The 16,985-nt window shown below is 37.8% G+C and overlaps 1 protein-coding gene across 5 annotated transcripts in view; it reads right to left on the bottom strand.

Moving 5' to 3' along the window:
* Positions 1-2,960: 2,960 nt before the first annotated feature.
* The window catches only part of spire1a (spire-type actin nucleation factor 1a), a 28,860-nt gene continuing 14,835 nt past the window's right edge, over positions 2,961-16,985 (bottom strand). The window contains exons 4-19 of one of the 5 annotated variants that reach the window (XM_055053873.1): positions 15,827-15,952; positions 14,123-14,197; positions 13,861-14,025; positions 13,684-13,770; positions 13,030-13,159; positions 12,607-12,645; positions 10,830-10,877; positions 9,884-10,035; positions 9,644-9,725; positions 9,403-9,545; positions 6,576-6,605; positions 5,830-5,967; positions 5,693-5,763; positions 4,963-4,990; positions 4,703-4,851; positions 2,961-4,629 (exon numbers count right to left, since the gene is read on the bottom strand). In XM_055053873.1, coding sequence (XP_054909848.1) covers positions 4,371-4,629; positions 4,703-4,851; positions 4,963-4,990; positions 5,693-5,763; positions 5,830-5,967; positions 6,576-6,605; positions 9,403-9,545; positions 9,644-9,725; positions 9,884-10,035; positions 10,830-10,877; positions 12,607-12,645; positions 13,030-13,159; positions 13,684-13,770; positions 13,861-14,025; positions 14,123-14,197; positions 15,827-15,952 — 1,722 coding nt within the window. In that variant the 3' untranslated portion in view covers positions 2,961-4,370. Of the gene's footprint in view, positions 4,630-4,702; positions 4,852-4,962; positions 4,991-5,692; positions 5,764-5,829; positions 5,968-6,575; positions 6,606-9,402; positions 9,546-9,643; positions 9,726-9,883; positions 10,036-10,829; positions 10,878-12,301; positions 12,344-12,606; positions 12,646-13,029; positions 13,160-13,683; positions 13,771-13,860; positions 14,026-14,122; positions 14,198-15,826; positions 15,953-16,985 lie in introns of all 5 variants that reach the window. The other 4 variants (XM_055053872.1, XM_055053874.1, XM_055053875.1 and 1 more) reach the window with 4 other exon arrangements.

The following is a 16,985-nucleotide window of genomic DNA, read 5'->3' as shown; positions in this document are numbered from 1 at the left end:
TAGTAGCAGTGGCCATTTTCCATGTTTGTTTATGTTCATGTTCTCATGTTGATTTGCTTTACTCACTAGAGTAGCACAGATTATTCCCACAGGAATGATCTTAAACCTTACTCTAAGCTTCTTGGTAGATAATTATTATTTCACAGAAAAATATGTCTTGGTTACCAGTAGCCACCATACTAACTCTAATTGAACCATCTGTGCAGTTACCATGTTGACATGCAAAACTATGTGTCAACTAAGGAGGGTACAAAGTTCTCAGCAAATGATTAATTCAAATGATCATGCTTCAAAATTGATTTTTGGTATCAGCTGAACTAAAACATATGCTATCTTTTATTTTTAGATTCTCCATTTTGCTGTTACAAAGGAAGACAGGAATAAATAACAGAGCTTTATTTGTGAATGCTAACCCTGAAGCTCAGTTCTCTGCTACAGTAAGGTAGAAAAGCATATGTCAAGAACTCAGATGTCTTACATACTGCACATACAGTGTTTATAGGAAAAAATTACATCAATGCCTTTGCCCACCTGGAAAACTTCCTATGTTCCTGGCTGGCTTAGTCATAATCTCCCTAATATGTCAGTGAAGACTGTTCAGCCAGACACATCAACTTTTCCATGACTATCAAGTGACACGTTTGCGCTGCACACCTCATTACAAACCAGCGCAACATCCGCCAGCCAACATGTAGCGGTATTTTGATCTTCAGATGTCAGGGGAATGTAGTGAATACACAATTTTATGATATACTGTGGCTGACATGTGACCTCTTGACCTGATGGCTGACATTCTTTTCATACCAAGCGTTTGGTATGACTAGTTCTTCATATCCAGTTACCATCCTGACGGACTCTCTGTTTGTATGATGGACATATACGCAGCACCGAGGATGAAGTGCAGAAGATATTTAGTTTCACTTTTGCATTTTAATCCATGATCACGAATGTCCGAACATTAAAAGCAACAAAAAAAAGAAATTTTATTCGTTGTCACAATAACACTGATTCTGAGTGAAATGACTCCTGATATGTTCGCTCGCTCCAAATGCCTCCCAAAAGCCTCTTTTCTGTGTCTCTACAAGCGCATCCAAAGCAATTGTTAAACTTGATGAAGCAATCTATTCAGAATGACACACACAATGACCTAAAACATCAGAACAGACACATGACGGTCTGTCGGATGTCTTGTGTCTGACTCAGTCACCCAGAGCAGCGCTCAGGATCAGCACCACTGAGCTGCTGCTAAATACACAACCCGTTTAGGCCGTTATTGACCGCCTGGCTGCCCACTGCCTTTCAATAGATACCAGCTTGTGAGGGTCACCCTTCACAGAGGCTGTGGCCAGCCAGGTTATTTTCAGTGTCTGTTACTAGACCCTATCGAGGTAGTTTCAAACTATGTGAGAAGGACCAGGCAGCATTTACAATTATAAATCAAAATTTGGATAATTGGATTTTTTCCGCAGTTAACATGTGCTGTTGTACACCTTAATACATTTTATTTTATATTTAAAATTCCCGAAGATAATCCTGATAGCAATTATTGTAATAAAATTGTTGGGCTTTGGAAAATAATCAAATTATGCAGGGAAAGGTTCACAAGTTATTTTCTTATTGCTCAGTTTTTATATTATGCTGTAATGCATAATTCCAGAAAAAGGCCATTTGTGAAACATTTGAGGAAATTTTACATCATATGACAGAGAGACTGATTCAAATTTAACAAACTGCTTTATTTATTTTAATTTCTCTGATAAAAACATCTCAAACTGCAGTGAATATTTCTGATTATGTTTACAAAAAACCTCTCATTAGATGTTCTGATTTTCACCTGAAGATCTGCCGGAGAACATGAATAAGCCAACCTTTAACGGCTTCATGTTTTCTCTCTCTCTCCTTTTATCAAATGATAAAACAATGCATAATTTTCTTTCTATTAAACAGTTATACACTTCTTTGTGTTGGTCATTCACATAAAATTCCAATAAAATGCATTGAAATATGTGGTTATATTGTGATAAGATGTGTAAACAGTTGGACAGATGGTGTTTTTATACAATAAGTTGATACAAGCATGGCTTGCTTTATTGTTTTATCTTGAAACGATGAAGATAAAACTTCCTGCAGTGTCGATCTACCACCACTAGATGTCCCCAAACACGCTTCAAATATATGAGCCAACAGGTCAGGTTTTCAATGTGCCTCTATCGCCCTCTACTGTCTAAACAGACATATTGACTGCGCTGGCAAATGGTGACACAATCCCCCTCTCCCGCCCCCCCCCCCCAAAAAAAACATGGTTATTCAAAAGTCTCAAAAATTGTGCAAGTCATAAATTCACATTTTAATTTATTCACAAAGCAGAGCCTGACATTTGATCGGTCAACCTTTACAGCAAGTCAGTTTCTGACCAATCACCAATTGGCACTAATCCTTTGAAGGATAATTACTCAAATTAATTATAGATATACTTAACCTGTCAGTATTGGCATGGCTTCATAAATGTATACTGAAATAATTAAAACTGGAAGTAAACTTTTTAAATGAACAATTTTTTGTTGAAATGATTTATTTACAAAACATTTTAGAATAATTTCAAATTTAGTTATTTAATTACAGAAATACTAAAATAACTTAAGTAACATATAGTAGCATTTTTCCCCCCCATCAGTTTTCATGATTCAATCATTTCCGTTTTAAGTTATCACGGCTCTGTTATTAATTAGTTGTGGCATATATTATTTAAATTTAGGCACTTTTAGCCTGCCATATTTAAGAGTTTGAGGTCCTGACAATTTGTGAAATATCCAGGTAGCTGCACATACTGTACATTTCTGTTAGCCACTTATCTCTGTTCTGGGTCTTCACAGGTCAGCTGGCACACAGCAGCAGGCCTTCAAAAGGCCATTTGTGAAACATTTGAGGAAATTTTACATCATATGACAGAGAGACTGATACAAATTTAACAATCATCATGACTTTATTTTAATTTCTCTGATAAAAACAGACAGTTCTCACTACAGCATGCACACATTCCTTATAGAGCTCCAAAATAAAACTGGATTTATGGATCGCTTTACTGTTTTTTGAATTGCACCGACATTTCTTAAACAGGCTGGTTAAGTTTTGTATCTATTGGTGATGTGTGTGTATGCATGTGTGCAGGACTGATAGGAGAATCACTTAAAATGAAAATATGTTCTTAAAGTAAAATCTTAAAATGTCTACATTCAATTCTGTGTAGCATTCCTTATTCCTTTGCTTTGAAACGCTTATTGAAACATTTACTGTATTCATAAGGGACCTTTTTAAAGTGGCACAGATTCTTTAAATTACATAATTACTATTTTAGATTAAAAACCAAACATAAACAATAATCCGGTCCAAATAAAGTGCTTAATGTTAACACAGGAGTTTTAAACTCATTGCACAGCATAATACACTAAAAACTATAATTCTGATGGCCAGAAATAAAAATTTAATAAGTTTCATTTAATAAACTTATTAAATGAAACTTTAATAAGTTTATATTAAATTTGAATTTGGAACGATATGAATATACAACCTGTACACTTTCTAAAATCCTTCATGTCTGTGGCCCACTTTGGAGCACAAGGAGTTGAGAAATTAAAGATACCGTCATTTAGTTTATGACACATTATGTACAATAGTTCTGTAGCTACAAAGGCATTCAGAGAAATTACATTTTGGCACCTTGCACAAAAATTAATATACATTTAGTTTAAACAGCAAAACAAAAAAACACCCTGAAAAATACAGGCAATCTGAGCCCCTCAGTAACATGAGATAACAGCAGTAACTCATTTGATCTGGCTGAGAAGGAGAAACTTTTGGCAAAATAATTTGCTGCTGGAAGGATGAGAGGCGGAGATCTGCCCCAGCAGACCTGACAAGAAAGAGACTGTACAGTGCATTTCTGTCGGTTAATCTTCCTGAGTGCAAGAAGTAAACGGGAACTGGAAAGCTCATCGACATTAGACATTGATTGGGCCTCTGCAATATTTACATATCACTACATCTTTTGGCTTTCTGCATCATATCATCCCTAGTTTGAGTGAATTACTCAGACAAGGTTCCTATTGGCTTTTGGAAGCAAAACAGTCTCACAGCATCTTAGCTCCTTTACTGTATTTAAGTGGTTATGAGCATCTTTGCCACATATTCACTAGTATCACAGCTAATGTAATGCCAGCAGCTTTTCCTGAGAGGGATACTACTTCCAGATTTGCACGGCAACGTCTAAATTTTTTGGTAGCAGTCCGTGTCAAATGTGGATTTTCTTTTAAATTTCAATAAAGTGCCCAAATCCTGGGAGGATGCTTTGAATAAAGTACACTGGCTCCACCCTACATTTCACTAATGGGGCGCTCTGCGGGGTGGAAGCTGGTCGACTTAGACGACGCCATGTAGAACGATTGAGTTTTGCGGTTCAGACGGGCTCTTTTCGACGCCACCGTCAGGCTGCGCTTGTTGGAGCAGATGATTTCTGTGATGAACTTTTTACAGTCGACGCAGACCTCCATGGTGACCCAGTCCTCTGTCAGCTCTTTGGGCAGCTCCAGTTCGTCCTTCGACTGCCCGTCTCGGCTGCTGTGCCTGGACAACCTGCACACAGCGAGAAACGTTAAAATTCTGCACGCCAGACTTTCTTTCGTCTTTGCCATCGTTCAGCTACGACCTTCGGCGGAGACTGTGTCTGCCGTATGCAGGCGCATGTTTCTCTGGTTCTGGTGGAGCCGAAGCTACACGAGCGACATCGTTAGCACCTGCACTCGGACCAAGAGAGTAGATGGGCAGAGTGGAATAGGGCTTAGATGGGAGCCGCATCTGCAGAGGAAAGAAGAAATAAACAAAATATTTAAGACTGATAAAAGGTTTCCATGCAGTTTATCATGTTGAGGACTGGTTAAAAAGCATCAAAGGCCTACAGCCTCCTACCTTTTTTGAACACTGGGCGCACACTGGTCTGAAAAAAATTAAACATAACTTTTAAGTTGGATATGACTGAACAGAGGCTGAAAACGCAAAAGATAAGGCAGGAAAACTCCACCCAAATTAAATTTTGTTTAAACTTGTCAGTGCGTAGCTAAAAGAATATGTAAAAAGCTTCATGTTGTCTCAAGTTGAGCTAGTTTTTCTGATATTTATCAACTCTGTATTTTTCTTTTTTACCCCTTTAAAAGTATTTCTGAATAATATTTTTTGGATTTATTTATAAGTTTTAATTAGTCTTGACAACTTAATACACTTAGAGAACAATAAAATGTTCCGGATTCTGCAGCTTTTTGTGGCATCTTGGCCAAGGTCACTGGGCTCTATTTAAAAATCTATTGAGATTTAGACAGGATAACGCTGAACATTTTGATAACAGTTTGTTGTCTGTGATTTTATTTAAAATTAAAATAGTGGTTTATTTATTTGGTATCTATACCCAATGTGAAACACAAAAATGGCTCTTTGATTGTTGACCAAACTTTTGATTCAGTACTGAAGCAGCAAATCAAAGACAAAATTTTTGATAGTAAAGGAATGACCATATAAATACTATCTATTTTTATTTACGATACTTATTCAGACTTAGAAAATAATGATATCGCAGAGAAGACTGTGTAAGAATCTCATTTATAAACTAATATACTGTTGATCAAGATGAATAGTACTGGTTTACCTTTTGCAGAACTGGCAGGTGTAGGACCAGGTGAAGAGGGAGAACTTTTTGGTTCGACAAGCAAAGCAGAGCTAAAGAAGAAAAACATGGATGAGGACGAATCTTATAATCTTATCGACTCAACAAGAGAACTCTACCTTTCCTTTCTTCAGAGCATTATAGACGTCTTTGTACTGCTGGAACTTCTCCAGCTCTGCCTTGACCAGAACCTGTCTGATGTGCATCACCTCCTCCACCGTCAGAGTCAAACACTCCACAGGATAGCAGAACTCCTCCTGCAGGAAAAAACAAAACAAACAACACATCGCATCTGAAAACCATCATTTGTATTTATAGAAGAGGAGACAAACATGAGGAATGTGGCATTTTCTTCCAGTGAGAAAAAAATGCCACATGAATGGAGTAAAATATAAAACACCCAGCATCATCAGAAGACCAGAAATGCAGCGATATGGGAGTAATGGAAACAGAAACCGTTCGCATGAATGATGACTCGAGAAAAATGTGACAAAGAAGACAAATGCAGAATCTGCAGGTGATGTTCTACAAACTTCCAGTAGGTTAATTTGGGTTTTCTAGAAATTTTATATTTACTCATCAATCTAACTGACTTATTTGCACATGGGTTTATAACAAACCACACTTGCAATGCTGCAAAGAAAAACTCCAACAAATTTCTCCACTGAGGAATTTTCTCCCACTTTCTGTCTTGTTTCATAACCCAGCTTAAGCTAATTTCAGTCACTCTACAGATAGGGCTCTCACTCAAACAGACCTTACACAACCCTTTAAGTATAACCAATCATACAGTGCTGAAGATGGTTTTCCTAACATGGTGACGTTGATGGGATAATCTGATGATGTGCAGTTAATGGCAACATACCGTGACCTGAGTGCTGCCGGCTGCTTCCACCTGACCAGCGGGCGGGAGGAAAGGGAACAGGACATTGAGACTGAAACAGCAGCACCTTGTACTCCAAAACACTTTATCACATGCTGCATGTTTGGTGGAATTTAATAAGACAACTCCGTCATTCAAAGGATATTTTCAGAATCCGTTATGTAATAATTTACAGCAAACTTAACGGTTCTACACATATGAAAGTAAGTAAAATCTGATTTCATAAGAAGTGAAACATGAAAGCTAGTCTGATAAAACGACACCCGAGATTAATTTTTCCTCTCACAATTGCAGTCATTTAGTTCAAATGAAGACACAAAAAGAGCTCAGCTGTTGCCTTTGAGATGTGCAAAAAATAACTTCCAAGAACTTAGATGTCCCTGCTTGGCTTCCCTAAAACCCTGATTGTTATTTGTTCTTCGCATTTCATGTAAGAAAAAAAATCAGACGGTGATAAACAAACAGGATACAGACGAAGTCACCTTCCCAGGGGGGACTCCCAATCTGCTGCAGCGTTATACGAAAAAATAAAAACTGACTGCAAGTAAGTTTGTCAGACAGTTTGGCTAACCTGAGTAAATATGCTGATGATGTACAGGAGGAAGCATCAGAAAATGAAGGTAACTGCAAAGGGCTGACTGTTTTACTTTCATTACATTAAATAAAACTGACATGTAGATTCTACAAGGGTGATGTTCCATTGCACCATAAAAACAACCCGTGGGATCTCTGCAGGGGTCAGACAGGTCTTCAGGGGCACAACAACAATCCAGTCCTTCCTCCATTGCAGACAGCAGAGCCTTGCCTGTTTTCAATGGTGTTAAATTTTGTGGTTCATTATTATGATGGCAGCATGACTTTGTCGTGTGTACTGAGAAGCCCAATGTGAGACTTTGGGCTTCACATAATGCACACACATAGGTTTAAAGGGACAGTATTGTGCATTTTCTAGGCCTATAGTGCTATTTTACGCCACAGTCAGGTAATAATGTTACCTGTAGTTGTTATAAAGATGCTGTATATATCCAACATGCCTTAAAAGAAATGTAACTTTATTATATAAGGCCTTAAAATGAAGCCTCTGTCTCTTTGAAACTCTTTCTGGAACTCACACATCAAGAAGTAATCACAACAGCATTCTTCTACGAACTCTTTAACAACATTTTTACCAACTTTGAAATGAGAAGTAGCTTGTATCTGCTCAGTTGACTTGCAATTCCACCAGGTGTTTGCTAATTGCTGCCGGCTAGTCGGAAGGAGCTGGGTGGAGGAATTGAGTAGGAGCCCTATGTCCACTCAGGCATTTTGGACAGCTGAATGATTGCCATGGCAGATTAAAGGATTTCTTAAACACGCAAGAAAAGAATCAAGGAAATACTCTAGATGTGTTTTTGATAACAGAATAACACTATAACACAATACAGAGCTCAAAAACGTTTATTTTACATCTTACTGGTAGTGATTAAGCATAGGATTGTGGGTGTTTGGCTGAATCACAGTGACCAGGTTTATTGCCACAGCTCAGTTATAAGAGCCATGCTTTGCCATTGTCACATATGTGACAGACATGATCTCAAGTAGCTGAAATACATCATAAAGTAATTTAATTACCAGTTTTAAGTGTCAATTTTCTCATATGTCAAACCTTTTCTAGACATTAGAGACTCGGGTATCGCTCTAAAGTCCTGAAAACAAGTAGTGAGAAGGAACCTATTCCCCAAATGGTCCTCTTAGTGCAGCAGTCCTGTGGTTTCAATTACATCCTGTCAGCCTCACTAGAATCATACGACTGAGCACAGAAAAGCTCAGCCAGTGACCTCATTGTAAACAAATAAGCAGTCACAGGACAGGAGGACATTAAGCTGACATTTTCAACTTCTACTGTTGCTGCTGAACGTAACCACAATAATAACACAGACTTATTTTATTATTAGACTGACAAAACTTGCAAAACAAAAACCCCAAAATTTCCGTCAAACAAAAAAAAAAAACTATAGGTTGCTTCGATTAAAGGTTTTATTTTTTGGCATGTCATACAAAAAAAACCCCTTTTTTTTAAACTCATAAGGTGAGTATTCTGATATTTTTGTAGCAAATAAATGAACAGCAGCTTCTCGTCTCATCATATTTGCTGTGATTTAGTCGACAGGACAGCAGGCAGGTCAGTTGACCACAAGGAATGCGGTGATTGTTTAATAAGTGACTGGAAATTTCCGTCTGACAGGTCTGACCAGTAATGGTTGCTTAAAAAAACTATTTGTTTTCATCTTGGACCACACCTTAACTCATCGCACAAAGATAATTTTTTTTTCTTTGCCTGTCAGTCATAAACCTGTTAATGAGTGCAAAGTCATGCTTTGTGTGCTACTAATAATATTTAAAAAATCATCAACAGCCAAAAGCCAATTTTGAAGATTGAAGGGAAAAGAAAAATCAGCCTATAAAACTGCATTTATACAATTTATTTATCATACAAATTTTAGTAGCAAAACTGCTGGGATTTTTTTTTATTGTTGTTATTTGCATCAACTTAGATATATCTTCACAAACTATTTCAGTGTTTTCAAAAATCTGCCAAATAGGCATCCAGAAAAGCACAGATCAATCAGTGGAAACAAACTGTGAATAAAAATACAAGTTTGGGTCAATCAAAACGCTCATCTCTACCAAAGAGCCTGCAGCACAATTTTCTCTTGTGTGTGTTACATCACTAAAAGAAAAACAGCTTGAACCTCAATGAAACATGGATAGAAAAAAACAGTACTTATACCTCTTTAGTTGTAACATATAACTCCCTCAGTTAACTCACCAACGATTTGGAGCTCTGCTTGGACGGTGGTGCAAAAGACCGAACAAAAGCAGGCGGCTCCCTCTCCACAGAGTGCCGCCTCTGAAGAGTCTGGTGCTTCTCTGGCTGAGGAGTGGCAGAAACGGGTAGAAACTTCGAAGGCGCTGTAGGAATTAAAACATTTAAATAGGAATGGATAAAGAGATGGAGGACGTAACCGATTTAATATTTCTACTAATATTTTCTCTGTGTTAAATCACACCTTTCTTCTCCGCAACAGCCTCAGGAGATCTGTCCTCCAGTAAAGACGTGGACCTGCTGGAGCTGCTCTTTGTGGGCTCCTCCTGTCAGTCGAATAATAACACACCGTTAAATAAAACTGTATAGTAAAAGCTCAGATGAAGCTCTCAAGATACTGGAATGTTGATAGGTTTCCTGATTTTCTTCTCCACAGATATGCAGATGATCATTCGGTGTGATCGGAAGCAGCCAGAAGACTCACATCAGATTCTGAGCTGTCCAGTTCAGCCAGTGTGGGAGCTTTGAGGAGCCTCTTCCTCTGGCTCAGCTGCTGTGCTCTTTGAGGGGTTCCGGTCATCCCACTGGCCAGAGAGTGGGTGCTGCCAGCCAACTTCCTCTGCCCGTCAGGAGATGCTGTGGGTCAAAATGCCTCATTCAGATTTTTTGCACCACTAAGGCAAATAAACTGGCTTATGTTTCAAGGTTGAAAACTATTAATTGGATTGATCAATCATTGATACAATTGTCAACTAATTTAATTATTGATAAATCTTATACAGACTCAAAAAAATGCTGTTTTGATGAAGAACAACGCTGTGAGAGCAGTAATTAAGCCAAACTTGTACAAATAAAATATATACTTTGCAATTGAGATTAAAAAAAAAAACTTTGTAAATGTGTTCTACCCAAAACTCTTCAAGTGGCAACTGGTTCAAATTCTGCAAAGAAATCTCCTATTAACCACCTTTTCCACCAAAAATTATTAATTTGTTAATTTAAAAAAAATCAACACATTATATCATTTTGACAGGTTATAACAGTTTAGAACCTATTAAAATGTGTTGGTATCACTGTATTGTGAAAGATCAGCAGAAAGGACTGAGCTTCCACATGTTAGTACTTTTTTTTCTTTTTGCTGCAGACACATCCTTAATGATTAAGCATTCACTGTGTTATTACATTTTATCTAATAAAAATGTTTAGTTTCCTGTTGAAAAACAGAAATTCATTATTTGTTGGCATTCTTTAATGTATTTCTAATGTTGCATAAAAAAGGCTTAAATTAAAAACCTACAAAATGTGACAGTATTTTTTTTTTGATCCGATTAATCATCTAATTAATTACTAAAATAATGTTTGGTTGCAGCCCTATTTATGTTGCAGATCATCTCCAAGGTGATTAAATGAACCAGCGGTGCATGCTTTACCTGGACTGCGGAACAAGTCCTGAGGGGTGCTGATGCTTTTCCCTGCACCTGAAGGTAAATTCAGCAAACATCACTTTCAGCTGGAGCGAAAACAGATACACATTTCTTGCTAATGCTGAACAAAAGGATAGGTCCAAGTGCGATGACACTAGAGACTGCTGTGGTGCTCCACAATCAGGCATAAGCAGGCTGTGCATCAGCGCTAAAAGCACAAAGGGAAAGGTACATGAAGGGATGTGTCAAAAAACCAGAGGAAGACGATGAGCAGCCACAGCGCAAAGGTTTACCGTCATCCTCCTGTGAGGATTAACGGCACATTAAAACTGACATCTGCCTTTCACCTACATGTGAGCCAAACCACTGACAGCAGCGTTATGTAATTTCCACATATTTATCAGAGAGGGCAGATTAGAGTGACCAGGCTGCCGAGACAGCAGAGCGCTGGTTTGTAAAGTGATATCAGTGAATGTCTGAAAATGTCTGGTTTAACAGAAATTTACAAGCACTAATTAATGCATTGAATGTCACTTCTGTACATCTTGCTACTTTGCAAAGTTCTAGAAGAAAAGCTAAACTATACATTCAGATGAAAAAAAATTGACCGTAATGTTCAGGAACACTTAATAAATTTTCAAAAACATTTCTTCCTAACGTTGAACGGCTGGATAGAACCAGAGGCCGAGCTGTAGTGGCCTACATTTAGGCACAGAGACTAAAGTTAAACTACTGGAACAAGAGTGTGTCTGTTCAGACAGTTTTCTGTCACCACAGAATGAGAGAGGGCTGACCAAGAAAGACACGCAGACATGAGACATCTTAAAGCTTGACCAAAATTTGCCTGTGCTGATGAGCAAAATGTATTTCGGAGAAATGCCCTATGCTCAGATGAGACAAAAGTTGAGCTTTTTGGTCACGATGGCAATAGGTACATCCATAGGAGTCAAGATGAGGCTTTCAAACTTAAAAAACCACTGTACCAACTTTCAAGTTATACTCCATCTTTAAAAGCAGTAACAATCAAACAAACTTTACCAATTATGCCAAAAAAGGGAGGCTTGTCAATGGGAACAAAATTAATTATTTCACAATTATTTCGTAGTCAGCCCGCCCTGGAAAACAAACCATTAAATCCTCAAAGTGAAAGACATTCATGTCCACGATGAGTGTGTGTAAACTTCTAACCAGACTTGTATGTATTTATTTTTTGTACTATTTCTAGTGTTACCTCCAAAACAAAAGAAAAATGTTTAAATGCCAGACATACTCAGGTGAAGTTGCACTGTGTTGACTCAGCGTCCCCTGCGGTGCTTTTATCAAAATAACAAGTGTGTGACACTGGAGTGTGTTTTTTATACAACTGTACGAGACAACTATATTATAAAATTATGGAGAAGGAGAAGCTTGTTCTAAAAACAGCCTGGAATGACACACAAATGTTATAATAAGTACACAACGACCACCATGAAATTTACCTGATGAGTCAAAACTGTAAGACATGCTTAGAGGTCGCATGACTAACAGAAATGCCCATGTTTGGAGGAAAAAAAGGAAAAAGAAAATGTTAAAATGAACAGTGACGTTAAATAGTAAATTCGGAAAGTTAGTTTTAAAAATGAGCTGAGCTCATATTAATCCCAGGTGTTTCACAAAGATGGATAGTTTTGAAGCAACAGAGCCACCCTCCTGCAGATACCAACAGAGAAACTGACCCGTAATTTGATGGCCCATTTGAGATGTAACTATGATATCAATATTTTAAGGCAAAATACAGACTTACCAAGTAGTTTTTTGGGAGGTTTCATATTATTCTGACCATCTGAGTACAAAACATTTACTTTGTTAGATTTGCTCAACTGCATGTTGAACACAACAAAAAGGATTATTTCTAATCAGGCACTGCACTAAAGGGCCATTTTAATGCCTTTCTGGGAGATATGGACCAACTTATATTCCCTCTTTCTCAAAATACTTAAGACTTGTTAAATCTATATACATATATAAAGTATTAAATGCAGAGTTTTTCATCTAAGATAAATTCATTTTGTTTGCAAATATCAAAAAATAGAAACAGAAAACCAGTGTAAGAAGACCCACAGGTCCGGTGTTAAATAACGATCTCAGAAAAACCTGAGGCCAAAAACATGTACTGAAAACTTGGGAAAAAAATTCCAGATGTACGCATCATTTCCGTGCTCCTCACCTAGGCGGTGCCTTCGAATCATATCGGGTGAAACCGGCCGGAGCTTCCTTTCAGCCTTGATGTCCTCCAGCAGTCGCTCGTGGAGACTCCGCGGACGTGGAGGATGAGGCTTGAGCTTACGGGCTGAAACCTGAAACAGCAGCACAAGTGAGATCTTGGTAGAAAGGAGAACCAGAATAACTTTTTGTTTATTGTATAAATTCATCTTGTTACGCTAAAGTAACATGAAATACAGGATGTTCTATAAGGTTTGTTGTCAGCCACACCGTTTTTGTTTTTTTTTCTAAAAGGTTCATCTATATGTTTCTACAGAAATTTGAACAAAAATCTAGTAACCACCTACGTCAGATGCTCTGAAAAAAGTTTCTGATGCCACAAACTCTTGAAATGCTCAAATAAAAAGAAGATAGGCCCACAGGATCATGGACCCTCCACATTATAGTTAACAGTGATCATGAATTCTTTGACAGGATGAAAAGTGTTTGTCAGGTGATTTTGAAATGTATGACTCTATCTTATCTTGAAAATAGAATTTCTTTCTGTTCCGCTTACATTTTTAATCCATGTAATCTTATACTACAATAATATAGAATGCATTTTCTTTAACTGAATTTGCTGTATGTCTTGCATTACAGTAAATTTTGAGCTGCTTACAGGGTTAAGAGGAGGCCGTGATCTGATGAATTCAAGGATGATTTCATGTGCGCTCTTTTTTAGTCGCGGGGGGATGTCTCCATTCACCTGCAACAGCAACATTCAATTTGATTAAAATGATCCAACATTGGATGTATATTAAAATAAAAGCAGTACCAAAGGGGGTAAATCTCTTACCATGACTTTTCTCAGCTTGTAGCGTTTGGAACGGATGTCGTCCATCAGCATTTCGTACGGTGTGAGCTGGTATTCAATGGGCAGCGGGTTGTACTGCCGTTCCTGAACCTTCTTTAACTTCACGCCATGTCGTAGATCCCGCATCACCTGCACCCAGAAGCGGGCCTGTGTGGAATATGTCTAATGTTAAGTTAGGTGACACAGCAGCATTGTATTTACCATCACATGGTTATATTTTAAATCTACCAGTGTTTTCTCTCACCCAGTCAGCATTTTGTAGCTCATTGAGGTCTTTCTCAGGCTCCTCTTGCGTCTCACCTTCCATCCGCCGAAGGTTCTGGTCAACAAGAAACGAGGGGAAAACAACATGTCTACATTCAGAGTATGGCCAAGCATCAAGCTGAACTAGTCATGGACAAACTACCTATGTTATCGTAGTGAACATGTTGTGTGATTAGTGAATGTTGTCTCACACGATCCTGACGATAACCACCTCATCTTGTGTCAACAGTGCGCCAGAGGATATAAAATAATCAAATTGCCTTTTATGACGTCGTTTAACGTGCCTCTAATGAATCTGCTGTGCGACCTACTCTCAGTTTTGTTTTCAAAATGTCAGTGGTTTCACGCACTTAACCTTTACATCCTATCATTTTAAGGTAAAATATTGGTATGCTATAACTTGATGTGATTTTCTTTTTGCAAATTCTCAAGTTCACTTTGACTTACTAGAAAAATAAAACAATCTGACTAAGCTAACCTTTGCATAAGGTCCATTCAAAATTTTTATGACCAAACTTTACTTTTAATTTGGGAACTATATTTTGTTTTCTGTACTCTATTTTGTTTTCCCATACTTATTTCCACCAGGACATCCGAAAAATAAATTCTATATTTTCTAAAGTTTTTCAAGACCGTTTTCTATTGACACCTGCTACATTGTACATACATCATCACCCCTTATTTACTGAGACAACGCTTGTTTCTCATTAACACAAATCAAAAATCACTTAAATTAGCCTCTTTCTAGATCTTCTGAAAAGATAAGGGGATTCTACAAGAACAAGAGGTAAACAAGTGAAGCAACGTTAAAAATAATAAAAATAATGATCCCTCACTAACCAAATTTGTAAGCAAACCCACTGAAGATCTAAAGCATGTTCCCTGGGTTTACCTATTCTATAGGTACACCATGTGCTGCCAGAGGCTGTCTGGATGAATCAAGCTAACGTACACTTCAAACATGATTACCTAAATGTTAATTTAATCAGTTAAAATATATTTAGATTTTTAAACCCAGCTTCTCTTCTTCATACCCTTCATAGGACACATTAATTTGCCATGTTCAGGTTGAATAAACATGATAATGACACCATCTTTGTGTAATTGTATTATTTCTTATTTATGTTATCTTGACACTATCGTGTCTCAAAAAGAGAAAGAAATTTCTCTCGATTGCTCTCAGTTTCTGCTCTAAACTAGCGACTGCCACCAGAGTCAGGACGCCACATCACATCTGAGCAGAATGAAGTAACACCGGGCGCCGCAGTCGAGCGCCCAGCTGGACAAACACTTTCATTCATCCTGCCTCAGGAATGTATTTTTTGTCTTTGTTTTGCTTTTGTTGTCAGACTGCATTTTTCTTTATCAACTGGTAAACTCCAGTTGATGACGATAGTTCGGTACTTTCTCAAAACCTCTTTATCATTTTAGAGACATTTTCCTTTTGTTTTCACTTTTTGGCTGTAGAATGACTGTTTTTAATTTTGGCAGGCAAAAGGGAAAAATTCACACACACAACTACTTCACTTTTGGCAGGTAAACATAAGCAAAGGTTACTGGAGGCATTTGAGCTCAGAAAGGACCTCAGGCATCCTTTCTCTTAATTTTTTTATCTGTAACGGAGAGATGTGACCAAGTGGTAAAACAGGTCCAAATGGTCTGGTAATGTCAAGATTTTTCTCACCTCCTTGGCACATTTTATCTTTTCCAGAAACGTGTGAAGTTCCCTTGTCTCGGCATAAAGAGCTCGGCACACGGCCAGGTAATGGTTCGGAGCATCAGACGGGCTGGGCAGATGGGAAGAACATATCTACAGAAGTAAAAGAGGCAAAACAGTCGATGACTAAAAATTTTTGAAGTGCATGGCGTACGTAATTGTGCAGTTTAGCTCATTCCAAAGTATTCATCTCTTAGAAATACAAAATAATGTATTCTCATTGTTACACTATAATACAACTGAGCATTTTATATCAAGTGTCTCATTTTATGTGTTTTTTGTAGTCAGAAAGAATCAGCAACTTATTTCACTTTATTGCATTTTATTGTCTTTAATTATTGTTATTATTTAATTTCTGACCTGCAGATTCTGTTTTTGGCAAATGCAAATTTCTTTTTGAAGTACTGCAACAGATACAGGTTCATTAACATTCACTATGTTTGGAAAAATATGACCACAAATGAAAAAATAAAGCGCCTCATGGTCCTTAATAGAAGTAAGTGTTTTGCGTTTACCAGAATGTCAGGGGAATTACAAAATTAACCCCATTATGCATCAAAGCAAATGTGCATAAATGGTGAGAGCTAATCAGGAGGTAGCTGTCTGATTTTAATTGATTATTGTTCTGTCAACCAGCACCGGGAGGGACACCAACCTGAAAAAAGTTAACTTCAGACAGGAAGACATTTTTATTCCTAACCCCACGCTGACAACATCACTGAAACCACAACAGAGAAAAAAAGAGAACAAAAATATCCAAGGCGAACCTGATGATCCAGTTAGTGGGCCAATGTCTGACTAGCTCTTTCTACACACCATCTATGGCTGTCCCCTTTCACATATACCAGTGATTGGTAGAACAAAAGCCAACTGCTCGAGAAAAAACATGTCACCAAATTATGTCCAAGTGAACAAAGACGAGGACCAGATGAATGACATTGTTCTGATGTTTGTCTGATGGGCGTGACCGGGACGACTCGGAAAATTATTTCTCAGGTAAATGACTGCTGACAAGTGAAAGTACCAGCAGCGAAACATGGCTGCATCAAGAATGCTGTTTGCACAAAAAACACTTATCAGGTCACAGGGGCTTTTTCTTACTGTTGATACTTTCACTTTTTTGTAA

The sequence above is a fragment of the Poeciliopsis prolifica genome, unplaced genomic scaffold (genome assembly GCF_027474105.1).
Source record: "Poeciliopsis prolifica strain line A6 unplaced genomic scaffold, Auburn_PproV2 SCAFFOLD038, whole genome shotgun sequence".
Classification (NCBI taxonomy): Eukaryota; Metazoa; Chordata; class Actinopteri; order Cyprinodontiformes; family Poeciliidae; genus Poeciliopsis; species Poeciliopsis prolifica.
Note: the sequence above shows the minus strand (reverse complement) of the source record. Positions and strands in the feature narration are given on the sequence as shown.